The sequence below is a fragment of the Atractosteus spatula genome, chromosome 14 (assembly GCF_055471065.1).
Source record: "Atractosteus spatula isolate fAtrSpa1 chromosome 14, fAtrSpa1.hap1, whole genome shotgun sequence".
In the NCBI taxonomy this organism is placed as follows: Eukaryota; Metazoa; Chordata; class Actinopteri; order Semionotiformes; family Lepisosteidae; genus Atractosteus; species Atractosteus spatula.
The window spans coordinates 10,430,967-10,452,591 of NC_142719.1; the positions used below are offsets into that span (position 1 = coordinate 10,430,967).

Genomic DNA, 21,625 nt, shown 5'->3' on the forward strand with positions numbered 1-21,625 from the left:
AAAGTGTAACCATCAATCGTAGGCATTACCTCAGAATCAAGAGTTAACTAAGGATACCAGTGGAACTTAAGATCGGGTAATTTGGAAATGGAAAAAGGAGGCACTTCAGTTATACAGCCTGAATTAAATCCCCAGCCACTCTGTTGAAAGCTAATACCGGAGTTTTTCAAGGTGCCATTGAACAGGATGTTTCAGCTGAACACACACCAATCATTATGTAGGCATGATGGAGTGAACCTTATAGTCTTAAAAGTTTCATCAAACTTAATAGAAAAAAGTAAATAAAGTCAAAAATGTTTCTTGGAGATGCTGCTTGTGAATACTTCAAGAAATACACATAGACTCTTGACAAAAATGTGAAATTTTAGGGTTTTTTTGTTTCAAAATAAAGATCACACATTGTTTAGAGACAATCTACAACAAGAGTTACAAAAAATAGTTGCCCAGGCATAAGCATACACAGGATTTTGTTAACTATACACATATGGTTACAAGTGTGCTTGCAAAAAGTTCATTGGAAATATACACAAGGCTTTCATAAATGTACACCGCGTAGTGTTACAATTCTGTATTTCAACAAGGAAAGAAAAATCGACAGTATGTTACAATCACTTACAAGTAGACAAAAAAATGCAAAATACGGGTATTTTCTGTACAAAAAGGGGAAAAGATTTCAACCCACAGAATGATGTAAGAAGCATAACCTAAAGGGTCTGGTATTAAATCCACCTTTTTTCATTAAATGTGACAAAAGGAAAACCATTACATATTTAAAAGGTCTAAAAAAAAGGTCACTACTTTTAACAGAAGAATGATTTTTTTTTAAATCTGGAATTTTCTTTTAGTTTAAATTAAGTAGTGACATGTTAAAATCATGAAGCATTTTGTTTCTTTTTACAAGTACTATGCTGTATATAAAGGGCTTTTCAAAACAAAATATTTGATAGATATTACAATTTACAATATACAACAACTATATGCCACAACCAAAAAAAGTGTGAATATACACTGAAATGCACAGGTTTCTAATTTTTTTGTATTTTTCTTTATACCAAAAAGGGTTGTATAGTTGATTCCAAGATTTCCACATTTACATTACAGAAGGTTTACAAATGTACAATTATACAATCAAAAGTATGTGTTCACTACTAGGGTACATTATAGTTACAGATTGAACATCAAAACCAGAAAAAACTACAAATTTTTTATATATATATGCAAAAGTCTACACCAAGTATACACTATATATTTATAGAAGCAAGACCAAAAACTTATTTTTAAACTTTCCTCCCATGCTAAATAATCAAAATTCTGCTGTATGTTAGCAAAAAAAAGAGAAAGAGACACAGGAAATGCATCACACCAACCCCTTTCTCTAGGATTTTAACTGAGTAATTGTAAATTAAATTGACACTTTTCCTTAAAGTTCAATACCATAAAAAAGTTAACAAAAGTACTTTGCGCCTTAGCAGTAGCAAACAGCAAAATGAGATTAAATCATATTTTTCTTCTAACATAATTCAAGTTTAAAAAAGAAAAAACCCTAATTGATTAACGACAAACTCAGGTGTTTCGCCTTAAAGTTTGGCTGCCAAAGCTGAAGAGACCTATCCCAGCTGCCCTGCAGGCTCCGCAACGATTATAAATACAACAGTGAAGAGAAACACACTGCCCCAAACATGTACATTTTTTTCTTTAAATCTATGTACAAGAATTCTATACACCAGTGATAAAGATTTAAAAAAGGAGGAAAAAAAACAGGGCAGTTGGCTTTTTAAATTAAAAAAAAATTCATGTTAGCAATGTGGATCAACAAATTAAAAAAATACAAGGCTTCTGTAAAATAAATTAGCAACCTTATACAAAAAGTGAAGGGTGGGTGAAGTGGGCCACAGAGAGTGAGGGAGGGGGGTGAAAGCCCAGATGCCCTACATTTCCAGCGCAGGTTGCTCAGGGGGGCCAGCACTCTGCTCGAAGGTGTACAAGGAAGGGGAGTGGGATCGCCTTACATGATCCCATTGGGAGGCCCGCAGATCGGGCCCAGGTCCACGCCGTTTTTCATGTAGTACTTCTCCAGCTTGGCCAGGATGTGTTTGCCGTAGGTGTACTTGCGCAAGGTGGCAATGTGTGGCCGGATCTGGGAAACACGGAGGGAGACAGTTTCTCACCTGACTGAGGAAAACAGTAGCTTTGTTTCCAGTAGACACCAAGTTCACAATTGTTTTCATTACCCTAGGCTTGTAGATAGAAACTTGTACAAAGTACAGTGCTACCACATTATGCCATAATTGGGAGTTACTGCTTCATACTATAACACCCTGGCATCCTTACTCCTGAAATTTACAATCCCAAAAGCCAAATCCATTCACTTTTATGTAATAGAATCAACTAGTCCTATAGTTATGTTTACATTAAGCTGGTAAAATCGAATTTTAAATTGTTATAAAATACAAAACAATTTCAAATTTTGTTAGAAATAGAAAAACATAAATCGGACAAACAGGAACAAGAACACTCACTGCCTACTAATACTTAATTTTTGCTATACAAAAATATCTTGAGAATGACCTTTTCAAGCTCTCTCGTTAAAGCTACCATTAACATTAATTAATAGCTTTCTTGGTCTGAATATCAGCAAACGTTGAATAGTATGACTTTTACATGGTTTAGAGGAACATCTTCAGGGAAAAAAAGAGGTGAGGTTCTCATCTTTTACATTTAATTAGCACGTCTTACTGCAACTGTGGCTCTTTTTAAGTATTAAAAGGTGAATATTTCAAATTGCCAAGTGCTCATTTTGGATAGCTGAACAAGCTAAAATTAGACAATTCATACAAGGAACTATTAATAGCACAATTCATGACTATTACTAAGATTCCTTTTACCAAGAAAATGTTCCTCTTTGTATTATATATATCCAAAAAATACGTATTCTGTCTTTTCTGAAAGTGCTGTTTAAGTTAATCCATCTCATTTTTTACGTAACAATTTTACCCACAATATTCTGATCAAATGTAAGAGCTTGTTACAGATGCTCAAATGAGGTTTTTCCACTTTTACTTGAACTGCAGCAGTTCCTTAAATGAACGTCTCATCTGCTCCTGACAGTGTCAGGTCAGCAATGGCTCCAGAGCTCTGACAGAGAACTTTTAGCAAGCTAAAAGAAATAGTGCAAAAGGGTGACCGCCACCTGTTGGATGGTCAAACCTAGAGAGCCCTGGCTCTTAGTGTTCCAATCCTCCTGGGGTCTCAGGAAGAGTAGTGTGATGCCTTCTCTCAAACTCCACGTCTATTCAATATGCCAAGGACGAATGGAAAAGTGTCAATAAGTGCAACAGCTCATCTTTTGAATGTCTGTCCTACCTTGTGCATGACAATCTTGCGTTGGGTTGGCTCAGCGACATCGATCATTTTCTGCACCACATAGTTGGCATACTGGTCCTTCATCATGGTGTATAAGGCACTGTGTGGGCCATCATTCATTGTGCACACCTCGTCGATCAGCATGGCACGTTCTGTCCGAGAGGCATGGGTCACACACTTCTCCACCACATTGCTGCAAGAGAGAGAAGACTGTTGGAAAAGTAGCCTTCCGAGACACAGCAGGGCTGATTTGATCATGAGGTCTGCTGATTACCTTCAGCTAGACAGAGCGCAAATATTTTTTGAGCTCTCAGGCCAAATTACAAATATGGAGTCATTTATGTCTTATGCTAACAACCAAATATACCTTTTGCAACGGAGAGCAAACTGACAACCTCTGGCACCTCGGCAGTGACAATTTATCATGCCAGGCAATTTATGATGCCTGATGGTGAGGTATGGAGAAATAAGACATCTTTTTTCACTCTTTAATTACTGGCATGACATTAGTACCACCATAGGAAGTCAGTGTTACAAGCAACAAAGGGCACAAATGACAACCAATCCAGGACCTTTACCTCAGTACCTTACCTTAGTGAGCAACTACATCAGGAGAATAATTTTTTCAACTATAATAATCAAAATGAAAATTCTCACACTGTCCTCTTCAATGTTTTTTTTTAATTAACTGAAACTGAATGAGCATTCTTCCTGTATGTATAAAAAATAAATCCTGAGTTTTTTTAAAGATGGTTTTCCCAAGATACTCCCACACCTACATTTCCTCTTTCGTGTGCCAACACCCAGTCACCAGTTATTCCTCAAACTCTACAAACAAAGCAGTAGCAATGACCCCAGGCAGAGTGGTATAATCCAAACACAACGCCAAGCAAGTACACCTTTTCATCTTCGCAAACTACCAATTGAAGTTTCAAAACAGCTGGATTTTTCCCTCCAAAGAATATAGTTTACAAAGCTTCAACTTGACTGTGGCTGACACATTCAAGATCTAAATGAATACCTGGCGAACTTGTGCTGACTCAGTCCCAGAACGTTGCCTCGAATTTCAGCCACAATCTTGCTCTTATCCTCTGCCCGGCCGTGCTCCAAGACATGTTGGATGACGTAATTCCCGTATTGGTCCTGTGCAGAAGAGGAACTTACTAATGAAACTTAACATATTGATGGTAAATACAGTTACACAAAGACAGGCTCGAATTATGAACAATTCAAATAACCATATTAGCCACTGCCACTTAATGCGGCAATTTTTAGAAATTGCAGTTAAATGGAAGAACATTAAACAAACCCTATTTACACTATAGTGGGTGGCTTCACCCACATGCATAGGCTGCAAAGGAAGAGGAAAAAATTTATTCCGTGCTGAAAATAAAAAAGGTGGTGTCTCCACAGCCGAAACATTGTCTCTTTTCTTTGCAGCATGGAAAAAACCTCTATTTACACCCAATAAATGAAATAATAATGGGTTATAAACAGTCAGGTAGCTGGGAAAATTTACCTCTAAAATCAGTAGTGGAGGTCAACTATACCACAGTTTTAAAATGTTAAAAATACACAACTGCTTCAAGGTGGTGTAACACCTAATTGTGTCATGTCCTGATTGTTTAACACTAAATAATGTTTCAGATTTTTGGGCAGGGAGGGACTATTTCCCAGCATTTGATGCTCATCCCAAAAACCCTATTCCCTGCCATGGAAAATAATGTCCACTGACAGCTGGCAGCCAAGCCATGCTATAGAGGATACAGGGGGTCCCTGCTTAATATCTCCCTGCTTTTACACCATAGACTTTTTGATCCCCTTGACTTTACCTGCAAAAAATGGCAAATTTCTAATCAAATCACTGCAAAAAAAGCTTTGTATTATGTAAAAATTATATATTACTGTATTATTGTATAACTGATATGTTTATGTAATTTGTCTTTTCTAGGCGCTGACTTTTTAGCTTCTAAACGCAAAGCGTCCTAACAAGTTCAGAGAAGCACAGACTATATTGCTAAACAAGTTAAAGTAGTTTTACTTTATGCAATAGTCTTTATTTACAAGTACAGTAAGTAATGTAAATATGTAGTATTAAACTGTACATAGAAATTGAATTTTAATATATTTTGCCGTGTAGCTTTTGTTGTTTTGCTGGTGTAGTGTATCGTGTGTAGAATCCCACATCTCCCACTGCTTCGTTTCCATGTCGTGTGCAGTTGTTCCATTTATCTTGATTATTCTAGTGTCCATTACAAAATGAGCTCTAATTTGAATATTCTGTTCATACACTGAAAGGGTTTCTTTTTACGTTAGCTGTGATTAATGACTTCCTGTCATCTTTTAAAAAAAACTCACAAAGAAAGTTGCCACAATTTACCAATGTGAAAATAATTAGTAATAAAAAGTGAAAAATTATTCTTCACTACACTGTTTATAATGCTTTGGGTGTTCCCCACAAATCCGTCATGTCTGAAATATTTCTGGGAGAAATGTTCGTAAACTGTTTTTCTAATGCCAACAATGGTCTCTTCAGAGCCAGGTTCAGCAGCTCCACATCGAGAGGGGCAGGGGCAGGGTTACCTGTACAAGCTGCTCCGTGTGCTGGTGCAGCTCCTCCAGGATGGGCAGGGTCTGCTCTGGCAGGCAGTGCTCCAGGATGCGCTGGATCACACGGCACCCGTAAGGGTGAGTGGACAGAGCGAACACCTGAGAGTACAGCAGGAAGGAAAGTGACAGTCAGTCCACTCACATGTATGAAATATGTGCTGACTTTTGCAGAAGTAATTAAAGCTGCATCCTGAACACCACACACTCTGCAATAACTCTTCAAATTGCAGATGAGCTTTCTCTTCAGTATTGGTAGTGAATGATTTAAAGAACTCCACAATATTTTACATAGTTCCCAAGTGGCTTCGCCAGTTAACAGACATGACTGGTGGAGGCACATTAAGCTCAGCAATCCAGCTGTTGCTGGTTCAAACCTGGGGCATGTCGAAATGGCTGTGGCCTTCACTTCCTAAAGTGCCACCGTACATCTGGCTGAGTGTTGCTGATGGATCTCTTAGTTCTGGGTGAGAGTAACCCCTGTGACCTCCTAGACCAATGGTGATATTGTGGATCCACTGTTGCTTCAGTTGGTGCTGAACCTGACCAGGGCTGCATAGTATGTGATGTGTCAAAAGATGAGTGGCCTGAATGCAGATGGGTCAGGAGTCCTAACCTTCTTATTCTCTCCCCTCTGCACTTGTATAGCTTGCAGCCATGAAAAACTCAAGTCGCGATTCCCAATTGGATGGGTATGTAACAGAAACAAACGCCAGTTCTAAATATGTTTAAAAAAACCTGCGGCTTACCTTCTTATACAAGTTGAGTACTTAAATGGAGCTGCATTTTTAATCCTTAAAGATTTGCGTGATGTTGCTGAGTTGTTAGTGGCATTTCAAGAAGCACGTGGATCACACAGGAAATGTTGCAACAGAAGTAGGACAAGATAGTAAGCAGTGTATCAATAATGCCCTACAGAGCTTTTGCCAGGACTCCTTACAATTCATTCTACTGACACTCAGTGCTGCACCCGCAGCTCCAGTTGTAGCCTAAAGCTGCACTTGCCTGGCCCTTGAAAGCATCGATGATAAACTGTAGGGAGTGGGGCTGCACACACTCAATACACTTCTGCACCACATGGTTCCCATTTTGGTCTTTAACGCACTTCAGCACATGGCCGTCCAGCTCTCGTACCATCTCGCTCTGAAAAAACAAAGACATGTCCTTGTTACCGACAGCAGAGGAGTCCCAGTCAAGGATCTTCTGGTTTTCCAAAACTCAACGAAACAAAACAATGCTAGGGACTGAACTAGCAATCTGAAGCAAACCATCTGCATATTCAACTTGAACATAAAAAAGGAGCCGACACCCAGCTTCCCAAAACACTGAATTCACTGGAATACTTTTACATTTAAATTTTAGCTGAGGTTTTCTAATCTTAAAACCCTAGGAGTAACAGCAAACTTGTAGTTTACTTAAAATTTAAATTCAACAAAAAACTTGTTGAGAATGAAGGTTTGAGAAGTGCAAACTAAGTTGGTGGCTCATTTGCCTAGAAGAAACTTTCTACTTTATAGAACAAAAGGGATGTACAACACAGAACTTTCCTTCAGGCACAGGGTCAGGTCAGCCATAACATTAAAGAGATGAGAAACATACAGAGGGACGTGACACTTACAATGACCTGTTGATCAGAGGGAATGAACTCCAGAGCTTTCTGGATCACTCTGCACCCATACATCTGCAACGCCAGAGACAGGACATGGCCCCGGATTCGCTCAGCTAACGCCAACTTCTGATCCAGGCTGCCAAACTGAGGACAGGAGACGCAGACCCTCTCACACAAAAGCACAGCTGATTCACTAAGCCATTTCTCTTTTTTCTAAAATCTGTCTAGCAGGAGCAAGTCTCATCTTTCAACATTCTACAAATTCTACATTCTGACACATTCTACAAGAACACACTGAATGTAAATGATCATTTTGTGGTGCAAATGAAGTGTAATACCTATCAAAACTGATTTAAGTGTAGTGGGGTGGTGTATAAATACCATCACAAAAAAAAAGCTATGAAGTTACTTATTTGTCATATGAGATCGACAGTGAAAGTCGCTAGCTAGAGTGGGAAAAATCATGCACTCATACAATACAGTAATGTTCTATTTCAGACTCAAAATATAGTCCTTCACAGGCTCTCAGCTGCTAGCTTCTCCAGAAACAAACTTTCTCTAACTTCTAAACCAGCCTTTGTCAAGCTGCAACTCACCATTTGTACCCATTTTGACTTTTGGAATAAGGCAGATACAAATGGAACAAACAGTGTGATCAAAAGTGCAGCAGTGAGGAGCTGGTAAGGATTCAAATCCCAGGTGAGAAAGTGCAGTTGTACCCTTGAGAAAAATACTTCAGCCAAATCACTCTATTAAAAGTACCCAGTTACATAAAAGGGTACAAATGAATGTTGCTTCAGATAAAAGTGTCAAGACGAACACGCATAGGAGTGACTCACTTCAAAAAATTTCTGGATGACATAATTCCCGAAAACATCAACCATGAGCTGGTAGGCAGCCTGCAGAATTTCACTGAAGACCAGCTGTCTCTCTGCTGGTGTGGCTCTCTCCAGTTTCAGCTGAATGAACCTGAAAAACACATACACGGTCTCAGGACACAGAAGCCACTGGTACAGAGGAATAAAAACCCTGCTCCACTTCAGCAGAGATGCAAGTACATTTTTGTATCACATCTTTAATTCCTGACTTCAATGTTAATATCTTTGTATAGTTTAAATTTCAAAACCTAGTAAATTTTTTTAGTTGTCAGCCTGCATGTCAGTTACTGCTCACTAGCTCAATAAACCATTCTATTACTGAGTACTTAATTATCTGGTACTACTATATTATCCATCCATTTTCTGTTTTATCTTGTATAGTGTTGCGGTGGAGCTGGAGCCTATCCAGGCAAGCAACGAGCACAATACAGGACACACCTGGGAAAGTTCGCCAGTCCAATGCAGACTGCTTACACCAGACTAACACTAGTTTAATAAGCCATGCTTTATAATCCAATATTCCATATTATGTAATGAGACAAGCAAGAATAAGCAAGAATTCCCCCAATTAACTGGTCAACCGGCTGAAACGGGTTCTCAAACTTGGTCCTGGGGGCCCACACACAATTCGAATTGATAACAGCATTCTTCTGAAATGATTGTTTTCAGCTTTTACCACTTGCAGGAAGTAGCCTTATAACTACTGCATTTCATAAGTAAAACAAAATCCCAAACATTTAAAAAGAAGACATTTTTTCAAATGTAGATGTTCCCTCAAAGAGCTTGATAGGTCAATTAAGGCTTCATTTTAAGTAACTCAGCTCGGCAGGAATGAAAACCAATAGACTCACAGGGATCCAGGAGCAGGATTCAAAACCTCTGTGTCACAATGCCCCTGTTCACTTAAAATAAACAGCAATGCCACACCTGGATCCATGCTGGTCCTGGGAGAACTCCATGATGTGGCCGGCGATCTCGCGCAGCTGCAGGTTGGGGTAGCGGTTGTTGCGGAAGTCCTCCAGCAGCCGGCTGCGCCCTGAGGGCATGACGTCAGACATGCCGTAGCGCAACCGCGAGGAAGGGAACAGCTGGCTGCTGGGGCTGAAGAGGCTGGAGCCGCTGCTGGCACTGCGGTACTTGGCCTCAGCGCCCGGTGCCGCGGAGATGTACCGTCCACTGCCGTTGGTCAGGCCACCTGTCAGGAAGATGGACAACTTTACCACCTGGGAAATATGCTGGGTAATTGTGCACCTGTCCTTAGCGCTTTACAACCTATACATTTTAGATACACACAGGATATGCATAATAAATGTTTTCATCTAAAGGCATTTATATTAAGTTGCTTATTAAAGATACCAACTATTCAGCATATCCAACATGATGATCAGTAAGATGATCTCTTATCCAAGTGTACCCGGCTCTCCAATCCACCCCCTGCAATGGGTGATGTGATAAGCGATACACTGGTGCAGCTTAAACTACAGGCACATAACGAGAAAATGATCTGTCTTACATTTCTGCCCAATGCATGCTTTCCTATTAGGGCTGAGCACAGCGTGACTCACCCAGGTTAAGGCTGGAGGAGGAGCCGTGCGTGGACAGGGAGGGTGGTGGAGTGAGGGAGTGGCTGGGGCCCTGGTTAGGGAGGGGCATGCCCACCGGCCCTGGGGACGAGGAGAAGCCCAGCCCGTTGTAGAAGCCATGGCCGATGGGAGTCAGGCTGCTGGGGGTCCTCTTATAGAGGTCTGAGCTGCCAGTCAGGGAGTCCCGGCGAGAACCACTGCCAGTGTTGGAATTGGCAACTGGAAAAAGAATACAAAAGTGGTTTACAAATTGAGGAATGCTGAAGCTCTGGCATCTACCACTGATAGGGGGAGAGCCTAATGGAAGACAATGTTGACCACAAAAGGTAATTGATTTGTAAAGCCTGATAAATCAAACCTCTGCTTTAACGTGGCAATGTACATGGCAATGTAGCTGGTTAACTCCACCAGAGGACCAACATTCCATTGTAAATTACAGGTGAATTTGTAACCGATTTCACTGTCAGTGTTTGTGGTCCCTTACAGAAAATGTCTACCCAACTGTGCAAAACATCATGAATGAAACCTCATGCTCAGCATCGTTAACTTAATTCGTCCCCCTAAAGGTATTTAAGTCAAATTTCGGAATCTGGTCCGAAACCTTTTTTAAAAGACCAATTACTATTAAAGTTTAATATTTTAATGTGATTGACGCACACACTGTCCTCTATGTACTGCTTAATGAAGGACTATGAACTTCAAACACACTGAAAAAATAAGATAATGGATTCCCTTTGCACGCTTTCTTTACATGGAACCTTGGAAATGTTCCTCAGCACACTCACATCTGCAGATCACTACAGTCATGCAAATAAGTGCTTTCATCTTATACCCAGATGTGGTATTCTGTCTTTCCACCCTTAGCAAAAACACAAGGATGGAGGCATAGCAGATGACAAAGAAATTCTTTGAAGTCAATATCAATCTCATAGCTTATCTACACCTGGCAGCGACAAGAATGCTCTTTTATGCCTTTTCCATATTCTGATTCTGGGTAGGTCGCTAAGCTCAGATGGGACCAGTTTCACATTAAATAAAAATTTTCCATGCTTTAAAGTGTCAATCGCAAATAAATTTATTCAGACCTTTCTATATTTAACCAAGTATTTTACAGCTACCTTCTCTCTTGTAGGCAGTTCTTCCATTTTGAGTGGCTGCTTTGCAGTTCAGGAAACTGCTGGGCATGAACCCAGCAGACTGACAGATCTTTGGAGATTTAACACCTAAGCTCCTGCAACTCACTCTTGTATAAACATTTTTAATAATTTTGAACCAATCATCTAAAACAACTAACGAGGTAAGGAACACAAAATCAATGCCAACACATTTGAAAGTTAAGGCTTAGAATTGATCTCCATGAAGGTGTAACGAAAATAAATACATGAGAGAGCAGCTCCAGTATTGCCCTCTCAATGTAAATGTCTACCGCTGTTCATTTGAGTGTAACATTCCAGTTTTGCAGAATTGCCCATTTATTACCGCCCCGAGTAAACTACTTTTCAGGTGTGACTAAATCAAAGACACAACACCTTCCTCATTTTGGATTTGCACTGGAGTAAAATGATGACTGGCTGGGTGTGAAAGATCACCCAAGGGTAACATGCATTAGTGAAATCCCTACTGACACACTTGGCAGCCTTTCCTTAAGAATGCATAAAAACAAACACTGCAAACAAAAAGGGGTCATCTGGGGCATGTTCCACCATATAGTTTTCATTTGTGTCCCTTGATTGTGTTTCACTGTTGAAGTGAAAAGCAGTCTACACTGGGTTCTTTGTCAGTGTCTTTCAGGAGTTTGACAAATTACTCTGTCTGGAGCAAGAAAGTACTATGTAGTGTGAACAGCAGTGACATGAACACTTTTTATCACAGAGACTGAGTGGGCTCGGTAAGTCTTAAACTGCACCAATACAGCTAGATATCAGACATTATAGATTTCCCTGTTCAAATATCCATTACACATACATCGTAAACTTGAGTATGAAAAAGTCTGACGACATGGCACAGATGGCTCCACTTACTCATAAACCTAACTAGAAATCAAAAGTTTCGGTAGCTAGTTGATGCCAGTTCTCCTGCACGGATTGCATGATCATCAGGTGCGGCAAATACTCTGTCAATCAGCTCTCATATTACATGTAGCAGTCATACTACTATCAATCAGCAGAGTCCACACGTGGGTTATCAACTATCAGAAACCTGGTTTCATTTATATGCCTTCAGATTAATAATTCCAACGTGCTAAGTAGCTAGGCAAGACTTTTCATCTTCACATGTGGTAGTATTATAGACATGACAAGGCAATGTTAAGTGCAGTATGTGCAATAATGTCCTGAGCATTTGGGGGAAAAAAAAACATGATTCTTCCTCACAAGTAGTTTTATATTTACTGATCTCATTGTGAGTTTGGTTTAGTTCCCTCCAATGGAGCCCTTGTTTAGAGTTTTTGTTCTGATAAATGCAGGTAATAAGGTTTCTGTGTGAGAAAAACAATCTTTGCTCCTTGAATATACACCATTTACAATGTGCTGCTGTATCCCTACAGAAACAAAGTTACATATCTGATCTACATCACCATGAGAGACAAAAAGGTTAGTCAGAAAACCAGTTTTAAATTTTGTATTCCCCAGTGAAAACCCTGTAGACAAAGGAAAACCCCTTTTTTGCAAAAGACAATTCCAAACCATCTGTTAGTAAGTACTGAGATTTTTCAAAAGACCAGAATTCTAGTTGAACAAACAAAACAATGGCAGTCTAAAGGAACGCACTGTCGAAAAAGCCATCTACCTGGCCGAACGGCCCACTCACCGGCAGTGCCGAAGCCCCCGAGTGTGGAGCCCAGCGTGGCGCCCAGGGAGCTGCTGCCCCCGAACCCCAGGGAAGTGCTGCCTGGCTGGCCGGAGCCCTGAGAAAACAGGGAGCTGCTCTGGGAGCTGCTGTTCAGAGAGCTGTTCCCATAGAAGGAGCTGGAGGCCAGGTTGTTCCCAGGCTGCTGCTGCGGCTGGGGCTGCTGAGTGCCCAGGGCTCGGAAAGGGCCGCTGGCACCCCCTGCCAGGCCGCCGTTCGCCCCGTTAGCAGAGGCGGCAGCCGCCGCTACAGCTGAGGAGGAGACGCAAAGAGGGCACAAGTGGTTAAAACGCGTCTGTAGCTGCTTTGGAAGATTGGAATCACCTGGGATTAGCTCATCTTAAAATTTCACAAACATATGCAGCAAATAAATGCAAATGATTTATCTGCATCTAAACTGCAGTGTCCCAATGCCAGAAAAGGAAGAAAAATGAAAGCCCAAATATACTCCTCGGGTTTCCTCACAATTAACCTTGAACACACACACCAGTAACATGCACTCTCTTTATATCCTTCCCATCCACACCTTCCCCATGCAACAGCAACAACAGTCTACTGCAGTAAAAAACAAGGGTTAATAGGATTTCAATGCAAACAGGTGCTTAATTTTTTGGACTGCAAGAAAACTATTAAAAGACTGGTAGTTGGCATGAAGAAAATCATTACTGCCAAGAACAATCAACTTTAACAGTGCAAAAAGTCACTTTGTCCTTTTCAAGCACCTGTTAAAACAAATAAGTTTCTGAAGAACAATTTCTATTGCTAAAGCTGAGAGGCATGCTGTAAGCCAGAGATCAGTGAGGTTACACAGGGAGGCCCGGGAGCACACTGGAGCCCCTGCTGGTCCCTGCAGTGACAGCACATCTTTACCTGCTTGAGCGGCTGTGGGACTAATGATCACGGGGGCTGGGGCCACGAGCCGCACTGGGCCGCTTCTGGCACCGGCGTTCACCACCAGGGCTCCTGTCTGGTCGTAGTAGGCAGCAGGAGCCAGAACCGGATAGCCTGGATTCAAGAGATCAGTGGACTCAGAACTGCAAATTACCAATCAAACGTTCTACAGCCCTGTTACATAAACGTAAAACACAAGAGCAACAAAAGTGTAGACAATATAAGAACTAGCATAACACTCCCTCCTCCAACTATCTGGATTTCGGCTACTGACTAGCTCACTTTCAGTATCTGTCTAAACATTTAAAAGGCAGTAAGGTTTGCAGCCTGGGTTTATAATACTGTAACAGACATTTTCCTGACAAATACTGAACTGTATACCTTACTTATACATATCTCTATACCTTAATCTAGTCAGCTGTCGATTTGATGTACAGTAGTTCATTAGTTGGGATATAATGTAGTTCCATTTCAAAGGGAAAGCTCTACTGTAGCTTAAAATACATAACTGAGGAGAAAACAGCAAAAGCTCATGAAGTGCTGAAACTGGATTTTTGTTGTTCTCTATATAAACCATGAAAGAGGCAGTTTTTGATTTATGACAGCCTAGGCAGTTTCTCTGCTGAGAAAGTCTAGGCTAAGAAAAAAGGGCACATACACTGCACAAAACTGAATATCAAAAACAGCAAACACTTCTAAAGCTATGAGGAGGGCTGCTAACTCTAGACATTCAATTATTTTGTGCATCAAGGTGTTACAGAATCAAACTAAGGAAGCCCTTAAATTTATTATTGGCAGCTACACATTAAGAGCTCCCTGGACAGACATGGGCTGCACACTGACCAGGTACTCCAGCAGCAAGGCCCTGGCCGAACGCAAGGGCCGAGTTCACAGCTGCTGCGGCGACCAGCTGGTCTGTCTGCTGCCCCTGCTGACTCTGGTTCGGGGTCAAGGGGCGCTGGTTACCTCCTGCACGAAGAACCTGAGACAAAAAAAAAGCCAAAACCTGTCAAAAGCAAGTGAAAGCAAAAGATTTCACTAGCTTTTCTTACAAGAATAATAAATAAGCCAGGTGACCGCTCTCCATTAGAAAAGTACAACTCATTTGTTTAATGGCAGTCTGAGGAGTACAACAAAACAACATAGCATGGGAAAGAAATGACTCAAGGCTCTACAAATATGCATGCCAGGATGAGTTGAAAGCTTTGTGCCAATGGTTTGTGTCATCATTTTTATGATTCTTTAGTAGACTATTTGTGTTAAAGGTTGGCTAGCACAATATGCACAATGTATGTATTACAGTGTGTCTTCTCACAGAAAACCTGTGGTCTCAGATAAAAGCCACGAGCGAGGTTAATGCACACAAGGAGATAGCCAATCAGTATACCTGCTGCTGGCCTTGCTGGTTCTGGGTTGCTGCTTGTTGATTGGCCGAGTTGGTTGCCGCAGCAGCAGCCGCTGCCTGCTGCTGGAAGAGGTTGGCTGGATACACTCCCCAGGGGGTGACTCCATAGTACTGATGGGGAACCACTGCAGGGCCTGCTCCACAACAAAGGAATACATTAGAAGAAGGCAGCTGGTATGTCAGAATACTTAAGGCTGATGAAGGCAGAAACTCAAAGCACTGCTATGCTCAAGACCTAAAAAAAACCCTGTAAAATCAATTATCAGACTTGAACTCAACACAATGCCGAGATCTGATACAGCCTATCTGATACTCGGTTCAAGTTTCTCTGGATGGGAAACAGCCTTAATTACCTTAGTGAAGCACTGGTAAGAAATGGGACATGTTAACCACCCCCCTTTTGTTTCTTAAGCTCTCATCTCACGACACATTTGAAGCTTCTGGGGTGCAACTCCAAGCCATTTCTCTTTCATATACTGAGAAAGAATAGTCTGCTTATATTTGTTTGGGATGGCATCAATTAAAAGGGAAGTACTAACTGCAGATGCACCTGCTTGTAGTAATTTAGCTCAGATGCAAAATACCACTATGCAACACTTTCTTCCTTGTGCCAAAGGCCCTTCTAGGAATGACCATATATTACTACTCTGAAGGATGAAAACAGGCAATTTCATCAGTCCATAATCACACCACTTTGCCTAAAGCCAGACCCTTACCAGGCAAGCAGCAGGAGCAAGGCAAGTTACACTCGGGACAGGACACCATGCACACACTCAAACCAGGCCGATCCTCTTAGAAGCCAATTATTATACCAGTATGTTAAGTGCCTTGGGGCAACCTTGTTGTGAAAGCCGCTATATAAAAATAAATGGAATATGTCATGGGACTGTGGGAGGAAACCCATATGTACTAAGGGAGAACATACAAGCTCCACACAGATAGCACCCCAGGTCCGGAACTGAAACCAGGGCCCCAGCGTTATTAACCACTATGCCCCAATGCCAAACCTGACAGCCAATTTAACTGCGTGAATTATTTTAGTCAAAGTTGAAACAGCCAGCAATGAATCGAAAGCAGCCTGGCATGGTCTCATATGTTCTCCAAATCCAGAATCAGACCCTAATAATATGGTGTAATAATAACTGAATTAACTGTGTTTGAGAGCTGTAACAACATACAACTCCCCATACACAATGAAAGCAATCTTCCCGAGGGCACCATTTGAGGAACAGCAACAAGCCAGGGGAAAGTAAAGAAACTGTAAGAAAGCTCATACCCAGGGTGGCAGCTGCAGCCAGGCCTGCTGCGTAGGGGTCTGTTCCCGGAGGAGCCGCACTGATGATGTATGGGTTTGGGACAAAGGCAGCGGGAGCAAGACCTGCTGAAAACACACCTGTCAGTAAAAACAGAATTCAATAGGACGGCAGCCGCAGACTGCCCTGCAGCCTCGCAACCTTAACGGTGCAGGAGAAAACACATATAGCTTTGACACAAACAAATCATTCAACCCATTAGAGCTTCGCATCTGTCTTTTGACCAAGTCACTTTTGCACAATGCAACAAACCGAATTTACAAAGATCCCAAAACTACTCCTTCCACAGATTAGTCTATTTACTCGTAATTGTCTTCCAAAAGAACACTTTCTAGTTGCACTGTCAAACTGACTTCAAACATGTTCCTAAGTAAGATTTTCACATATTGCATCAACCAGAACAAGAACACAAAAAAGGTTAAAAAAAACAGAATTAGGTCCAAATGCCTCATTCATTTGCCAGAAGCTGACTGATTCAAGGATGAAGCTTGTCATTAATCCCTGTAAAACAGCTTGCACAATTATGCAGACTGTTGCAAATGTACACTCCACAGCATTTTTAAATACAATTCAATAATGAAGCAGGTATTTCTAACAGTGATACATAACGCGCAAGATTCAATGGTTCTGATCTTATAGCACTGAAAGATAAATGCGTTTTCAAATAAATCACTAATTTCTCAGTTTGTAGTATCAAAAACCACAATTTAAACAAAAATCTACTGATTAAATATCACTTGCAAGCTCAATTAATGATCTTCCAGTACTTGAATTAAACAGGGATTGAATTACGTAATCCATTTTACAGATGACAAAATTACTGATTAAAAAATGAATTCACTTCAAAGAACCTTACTGACTAGCTGGAAATGCAATCCTGCAGTTATAGTTCTGCATGAAAATAACCAACAGCTTGCCAGAAGCTGTAAAGAGTGACATGATGAGGTTACCCTTTTACTTTTGAAACCATTTCAATAAAGTTATAATCATCTATCCCAGTGCCCCTTGTAATTTTATTGGTTTTACTTTTTCTTGCATTTTAAAAAGAAGACTAATGCAAAGCCTACCATTCAAGGAAATTAAAAAACTACGCTAGAACACAAATTTATCATTCTACTTTTCCTGGATGTATTCACAATGTTATGCAGGCGATGCAAGTTATGCAACATTAGGCAAGATTTAACTGTTTCCATCTCAGTTCCACACGTTTTGTTTGAGTCTTTCTGATCCATGTACCTAAGAAAAGTTTAAATTCTCACATTACAAAACACTTACAGGAAGGATTGCATGGACCAATCTCCTAATTTTCTCTTGATTATCCAATTTAAAGAAATATATAGGCTGCAGTTTTAGGAAGAGAAACTGTACATTCTAGTATAAGATATCATCCTGTTAATATAGGAGAGCAAATTCTTAATTGTCCATTTGCATTCCCACATTGCAAGGATAATTTACACTTGATCTTTCATTCACAATAAATTATGCAATGCACACTGTGTTAACAGATATAACCAAATTTAAATCCTAAATTAAGACATCCTCCTGTTTTCACGATAGGTTATTTCTCTCTTAATTTTTTAAGTTCCACACAAATTTAAATGAATATGCATATATAAATGTATGACGCATGCATGAACACAAATCAGTTTGACATTGCCTTTTACAATGTTTTAACCTGCTACCCAAAAATATGAGTATACATTAAGAAGTGCCCAAGTCTTTCAGGACATTTAAGCAATTTCAAGTGAGAGGAAGAGACTGATCATGCCTTGTAAATCACTATCTAAACATTGCTCATCTACCTTGGCAACCATGAGCATAATATATGTGCTGAATCATGCCCTTAATGTACAACTCATTCTCAAGTGCATGAAAACCCCTGGAGTCAGCTGTGCTGTAACTAAAGAGCAGGTTAACTTGTGAAAAATTTTTTAAAAAGGTAACTGCTGGCTCATTCAGAGTAGCACCAGAGGAAACTTTACAAAGCACAACCAATGTTCTCCACCTTATCAAGCTGAAAAAAGAATACTGAATAACCACCTGTGTTCAGGGAGGATTATATGTTCTATAGTCAAGTAGAAAGATAAACAGAGTCGGACTCCGCTTTGCAGCCTCTTCTCCATTCTAAACACCACTCACTTCCTCAACAATGACTTGGTGAGCTCCACTAATTGCTATTTTTCCCTATATCTATGTTGAATCAGAACAAAGGCTTCCTTAATTTAACCGTTTCCAAGGCAGTGATTAAGGGACTGAAAGAAACTGATAACTGCAGGTGGGTAAGTAAAGGAACTCTGTCATCTGTCTCATGCTGCCAACAAGAGACAAAAGGTCTAATTGCTACTTCATGAAAAACTGCAGTCACAAGTGTTGAGCCACTGCAAACCAACTAGTATTTCAGTGTAACTAGGCAGTCAATCAAGACTCATCACTTATCTTTCCCTTGGTGAATGGAATCTGCAAGCAAGCTAAGATGTTTTAATAAACATTTAGTAATGGAAATCTTAAATATAGAAGCCACATACTCTGTCATGTTATAATGAAATTGCTGCATGTAAAATAAAATCAACAATACACAGATTTGTTTCATAACTGTGCACATGAGTCTGGATTTTTCTTTGTCAATTAAAATAAGACCAAGAAAGAAATTCAACACAAACTGTTAAGTCAAATAAGTCATTCGGAGAACATTTGCAGAGGGAATGTCACTCACTGTTTTTCTTTTGGGATAACAGAAAAGCTGTTGATCACTTACTATACCGAAACACTTGGTTTTCAAGTTTAGGCTTGGTAAAATTATCTTCTATATTTCCAAAACAGAGCTGATCTTAATTTTTAGGTTTTCACTAGAATATGTCGTTCTGCACACGCTGTGGGAATCGAAAGCCCTTACCTATGTGAGGCTGCTGAGCGGCTGCTAGGGCATACTGCTGCTGTTGTGCTGCAGTCAGCTGCTGAACAGCCAGGGCACTGGGTCTCTGGAACAGCTGTGTGGACACAGGGCGAGAGGGAGATAATGGTATCGGTTGAGGAAGACGTGTACTCCAGATGTCAAGGCTTTTTAACATTTATAACAATGTCCTATTTTTAAGATGACAAAATGCGAGACACAGAAGGTGATCAAGTCTAAAGAAATATGAATACTCCCACTCGCCAAAACGAGAATTTGGCAGTACCAACAAAAGAAACTATAGTCTGAAGTATTAGGCAGGTGTGGCGATTTTTCAAGTTTTACCACTAATAACTCCCAGTGTCCTACCTGCTGTTGGGAGTTGTAATCAAACAGCCCCACAGTGGCGGCTGTGGAGTCCATGGGCACTTGGTTGCCAGAGTAATCAAACTGCAGGGGCTCCATGCCCACCGATTCCATGTGGTCCAGGGGCACGTTCTGAGACTCCACATTGGGGAAGTCCTCCACGGGCTTGGCTCCATTGCTGCTGGACAGCTGGGCCAGGGCCTCGGAGCCATTTTGACTGGGGCCCAGGAGGTCCACCTCGGCCCCTGGCGGCGGGCAGTTCCCAGGCGTGCGGCTGTCAGGAACAAGTACACCAAGGATACAGGATTACAGAGACAGCCACAAAGTGGTTCCTTGAAAGTTATTACTTCTTATTAACCTTGTGTTTCGAATGTGTTGTTGTAAACTACTGTTGAGAGTCTGAAAGGTTATTTACTTATTTTAATAAGCCAGCCAAGAAAGCCAGACATTGATTTTGAATTTTTAGCAGTAAAACAGCCTAGGGCTCATGAAGACTGAGGAAGAATTGACTGCAACACTCAACAGCAGGCAATCAATCTCAAAGAAATCTGTTAATGACTTCATTTGACCAAGCGAGTCTGGCCTAAGTGGCTTGCAGCTTGGAATACCTTTCCAGTTTCTTTCATTGTCATACTATCACAAAGGTTCTCTCCCTGCTGGAGTCTCTTGTCAATACACTAACATTTTATGTACTCAAAAGGAATTGAAAGCAGGCTTATCTAATTCTAAATTATACAAAGCTGAGGATGAAGGTGAGAGATCAGCAGGCTGGCTGAAGGACTTGAACAATGTGGTATTCTCTATGTCCAACAACATACAAAGACAAAGGTCTATAAATATTTGCAATGCTGCCATATTTTTCTCATCATAATTCTTTAAAACAAACCCATATTGCAACTCCTTTAAATTTATCCCGAAATACAGACTTACAATCACCAAAGCACTATTCCTAAGAGTCAGGAGCTTAAATCAGGTGCATTTTCTGGCTTAATATGGATCTCTAAAAAAGCCCTTGTCTTAAGTCTTAAGTTTTTGAACAGATACCTAAAATCCTTAACATCCACATCAATCCCATTCTGCACAGGCAGGCCATTTGGTTTGTCCATCCCATCACTCTCCACTTCCTTCAGGTCGCTCAGTTTGTCTGTGTCAAAGGTCGCCTTAGGCTTCTTCTCTCTCTTTTCACCGTCATCTGCCTCGGGATCTCGAGGACCCTGGAAGGAAGAACGTAATTATCTTGATATCTCAAGAAACCGTTCTGTAATTTTCAGAAAATTTAAAACAAAACCTGGTTCTAAATATTTTTACATGCATCCATAATCAGTTTAATCTCCTCTCAATTTGTGAAAACTCTCCTTTGTAACACATTCTTCCATGAAGAACACCTCACGTGGAATGTCCACTTACAAAAGCTCCCTTTCGAAGACAGGAGTCCAGTTTCTCCCCTGGGGACGAACTCAGGACGTACTCCACCATGCTGACCCCAAGACCGCCGCTTTCAGAGCGTGGCGACAGCACCGAGCCCACCTCGCTGCTGCCGTGGAAACCCTGGCCGGGTCGCCGCTGCACCATTATTGGCTGGGAAACCGAGTGATCTGTAGACAGATGAGAAGATCTAATACAACTGGCACCTGTATCAACACCTTCCTTGTGTGGAGCCACCACAAGGAAGCCTGTTACACTGTAAAGACACATCCAGAGATTCTTCAATGTACAATGTACATTTTTAAATATCTTTTAATAATCTGATGACTACAATTGCAATTGTAATGGTCACTTTGGAGTTACTACCAGAGCCATTACCATCCCAGCTTACAGCAATATCATTCGTTTCACAAACATGAGAGGAGGACAAACAGATGCATCTTCCGCA

General features: G+C 40.8%; 1 protein-coding gene across 6 annotated transcripts in view; it reads right to left on the bottom strand.

Moving 5' to 3' along the window:
- Positions 1 to 358: 358 nt before the first annotated feature.
- pum1 (pumilio RNA-binding family member 1) overlaps positions 359 to 21,625 on the bottom strand; it is a 42,279-nt gene continuing 21,012 nt past the window's right edge. For 2 of the 6 annotated variants that reach the window (XM_088931690.1, XM_088931689.1), the window contains exons 5-22: positions 21,160 to 21,347; positions 20,797 to 20,966; positions 19,756 to 20,026; positions 19,390 to 19,483; positions 16,460 to 16,561; positions 15,166 to 15,317; positions 14,622 to 14,760; positions 13,758 to 13,892; positions 12,849 to 13,139; positions 10,023 to 10,259; positions 9,385 to 9,652; positions 8,419 to 8,548; positions 7,589 to 7,723; positions 6,976 to 7,113; positions 5,947 to 6,072; positions 4,385 to 4,506; positions 3,364 to 3,556; positions 359 to 2,137 (exon numbers count right to left, since the gene is read on the bottom strand). In XM_088931690.1, the coding sequence (XP_088787816.1) occupies positions 2,006 to 2,137; positions 3,364 to 3,556; positions 4,385 to 4,506; positions 5,947 to 6,072; positions 6,976 to 7,113; positions 7,589 to 7,723; positions 8,419 to 8,548; positions 9,385 to 9,652; positions 10,023 to 10,259; positions 12,849 to 13,139; positions 13,758 to 13,892; positions 14,622 to 14,760; positions 15,166 to 15,317; positions 16,460 to 16,561; positions 19,390 to 19,483; positions 19,756 to 20,026; positions 20,797 to 20,966; positions 21,160 to 21,347 (3,023 nt within the window). In that variant the 3' untranslated portion in view covers positions 359 to 2,005. Of the gene's footprint in view, positions 2,138 to 3,363; positions 3,557 to 4,384; positions 4,507 to 5,946; positions 6,073 to 6,975; positions 7,114 to 7,588; positions 7,724 to 8,418; positions 8,549 to 9,384; positions 9,653 to 10,022; positions 10,260 to 12,848; positions 13,140 to 13,757; positions 13,893 to 14,621; positions 14,761 to 15,165; positions 15,318 to 16,459; positions 16,577 to 19,389; positions 19,484 to 19,755; positions 20,027 to 20,796; positions 20,967 to 21,159; positions 21,348 to 21,625 lie in introns of all 6 variants that reach the window. The other 4 variants (XM_088931691.1, XM_088931688.1, XM_088931687.1 and 1 more) reach the window with 2 other exon arrangements.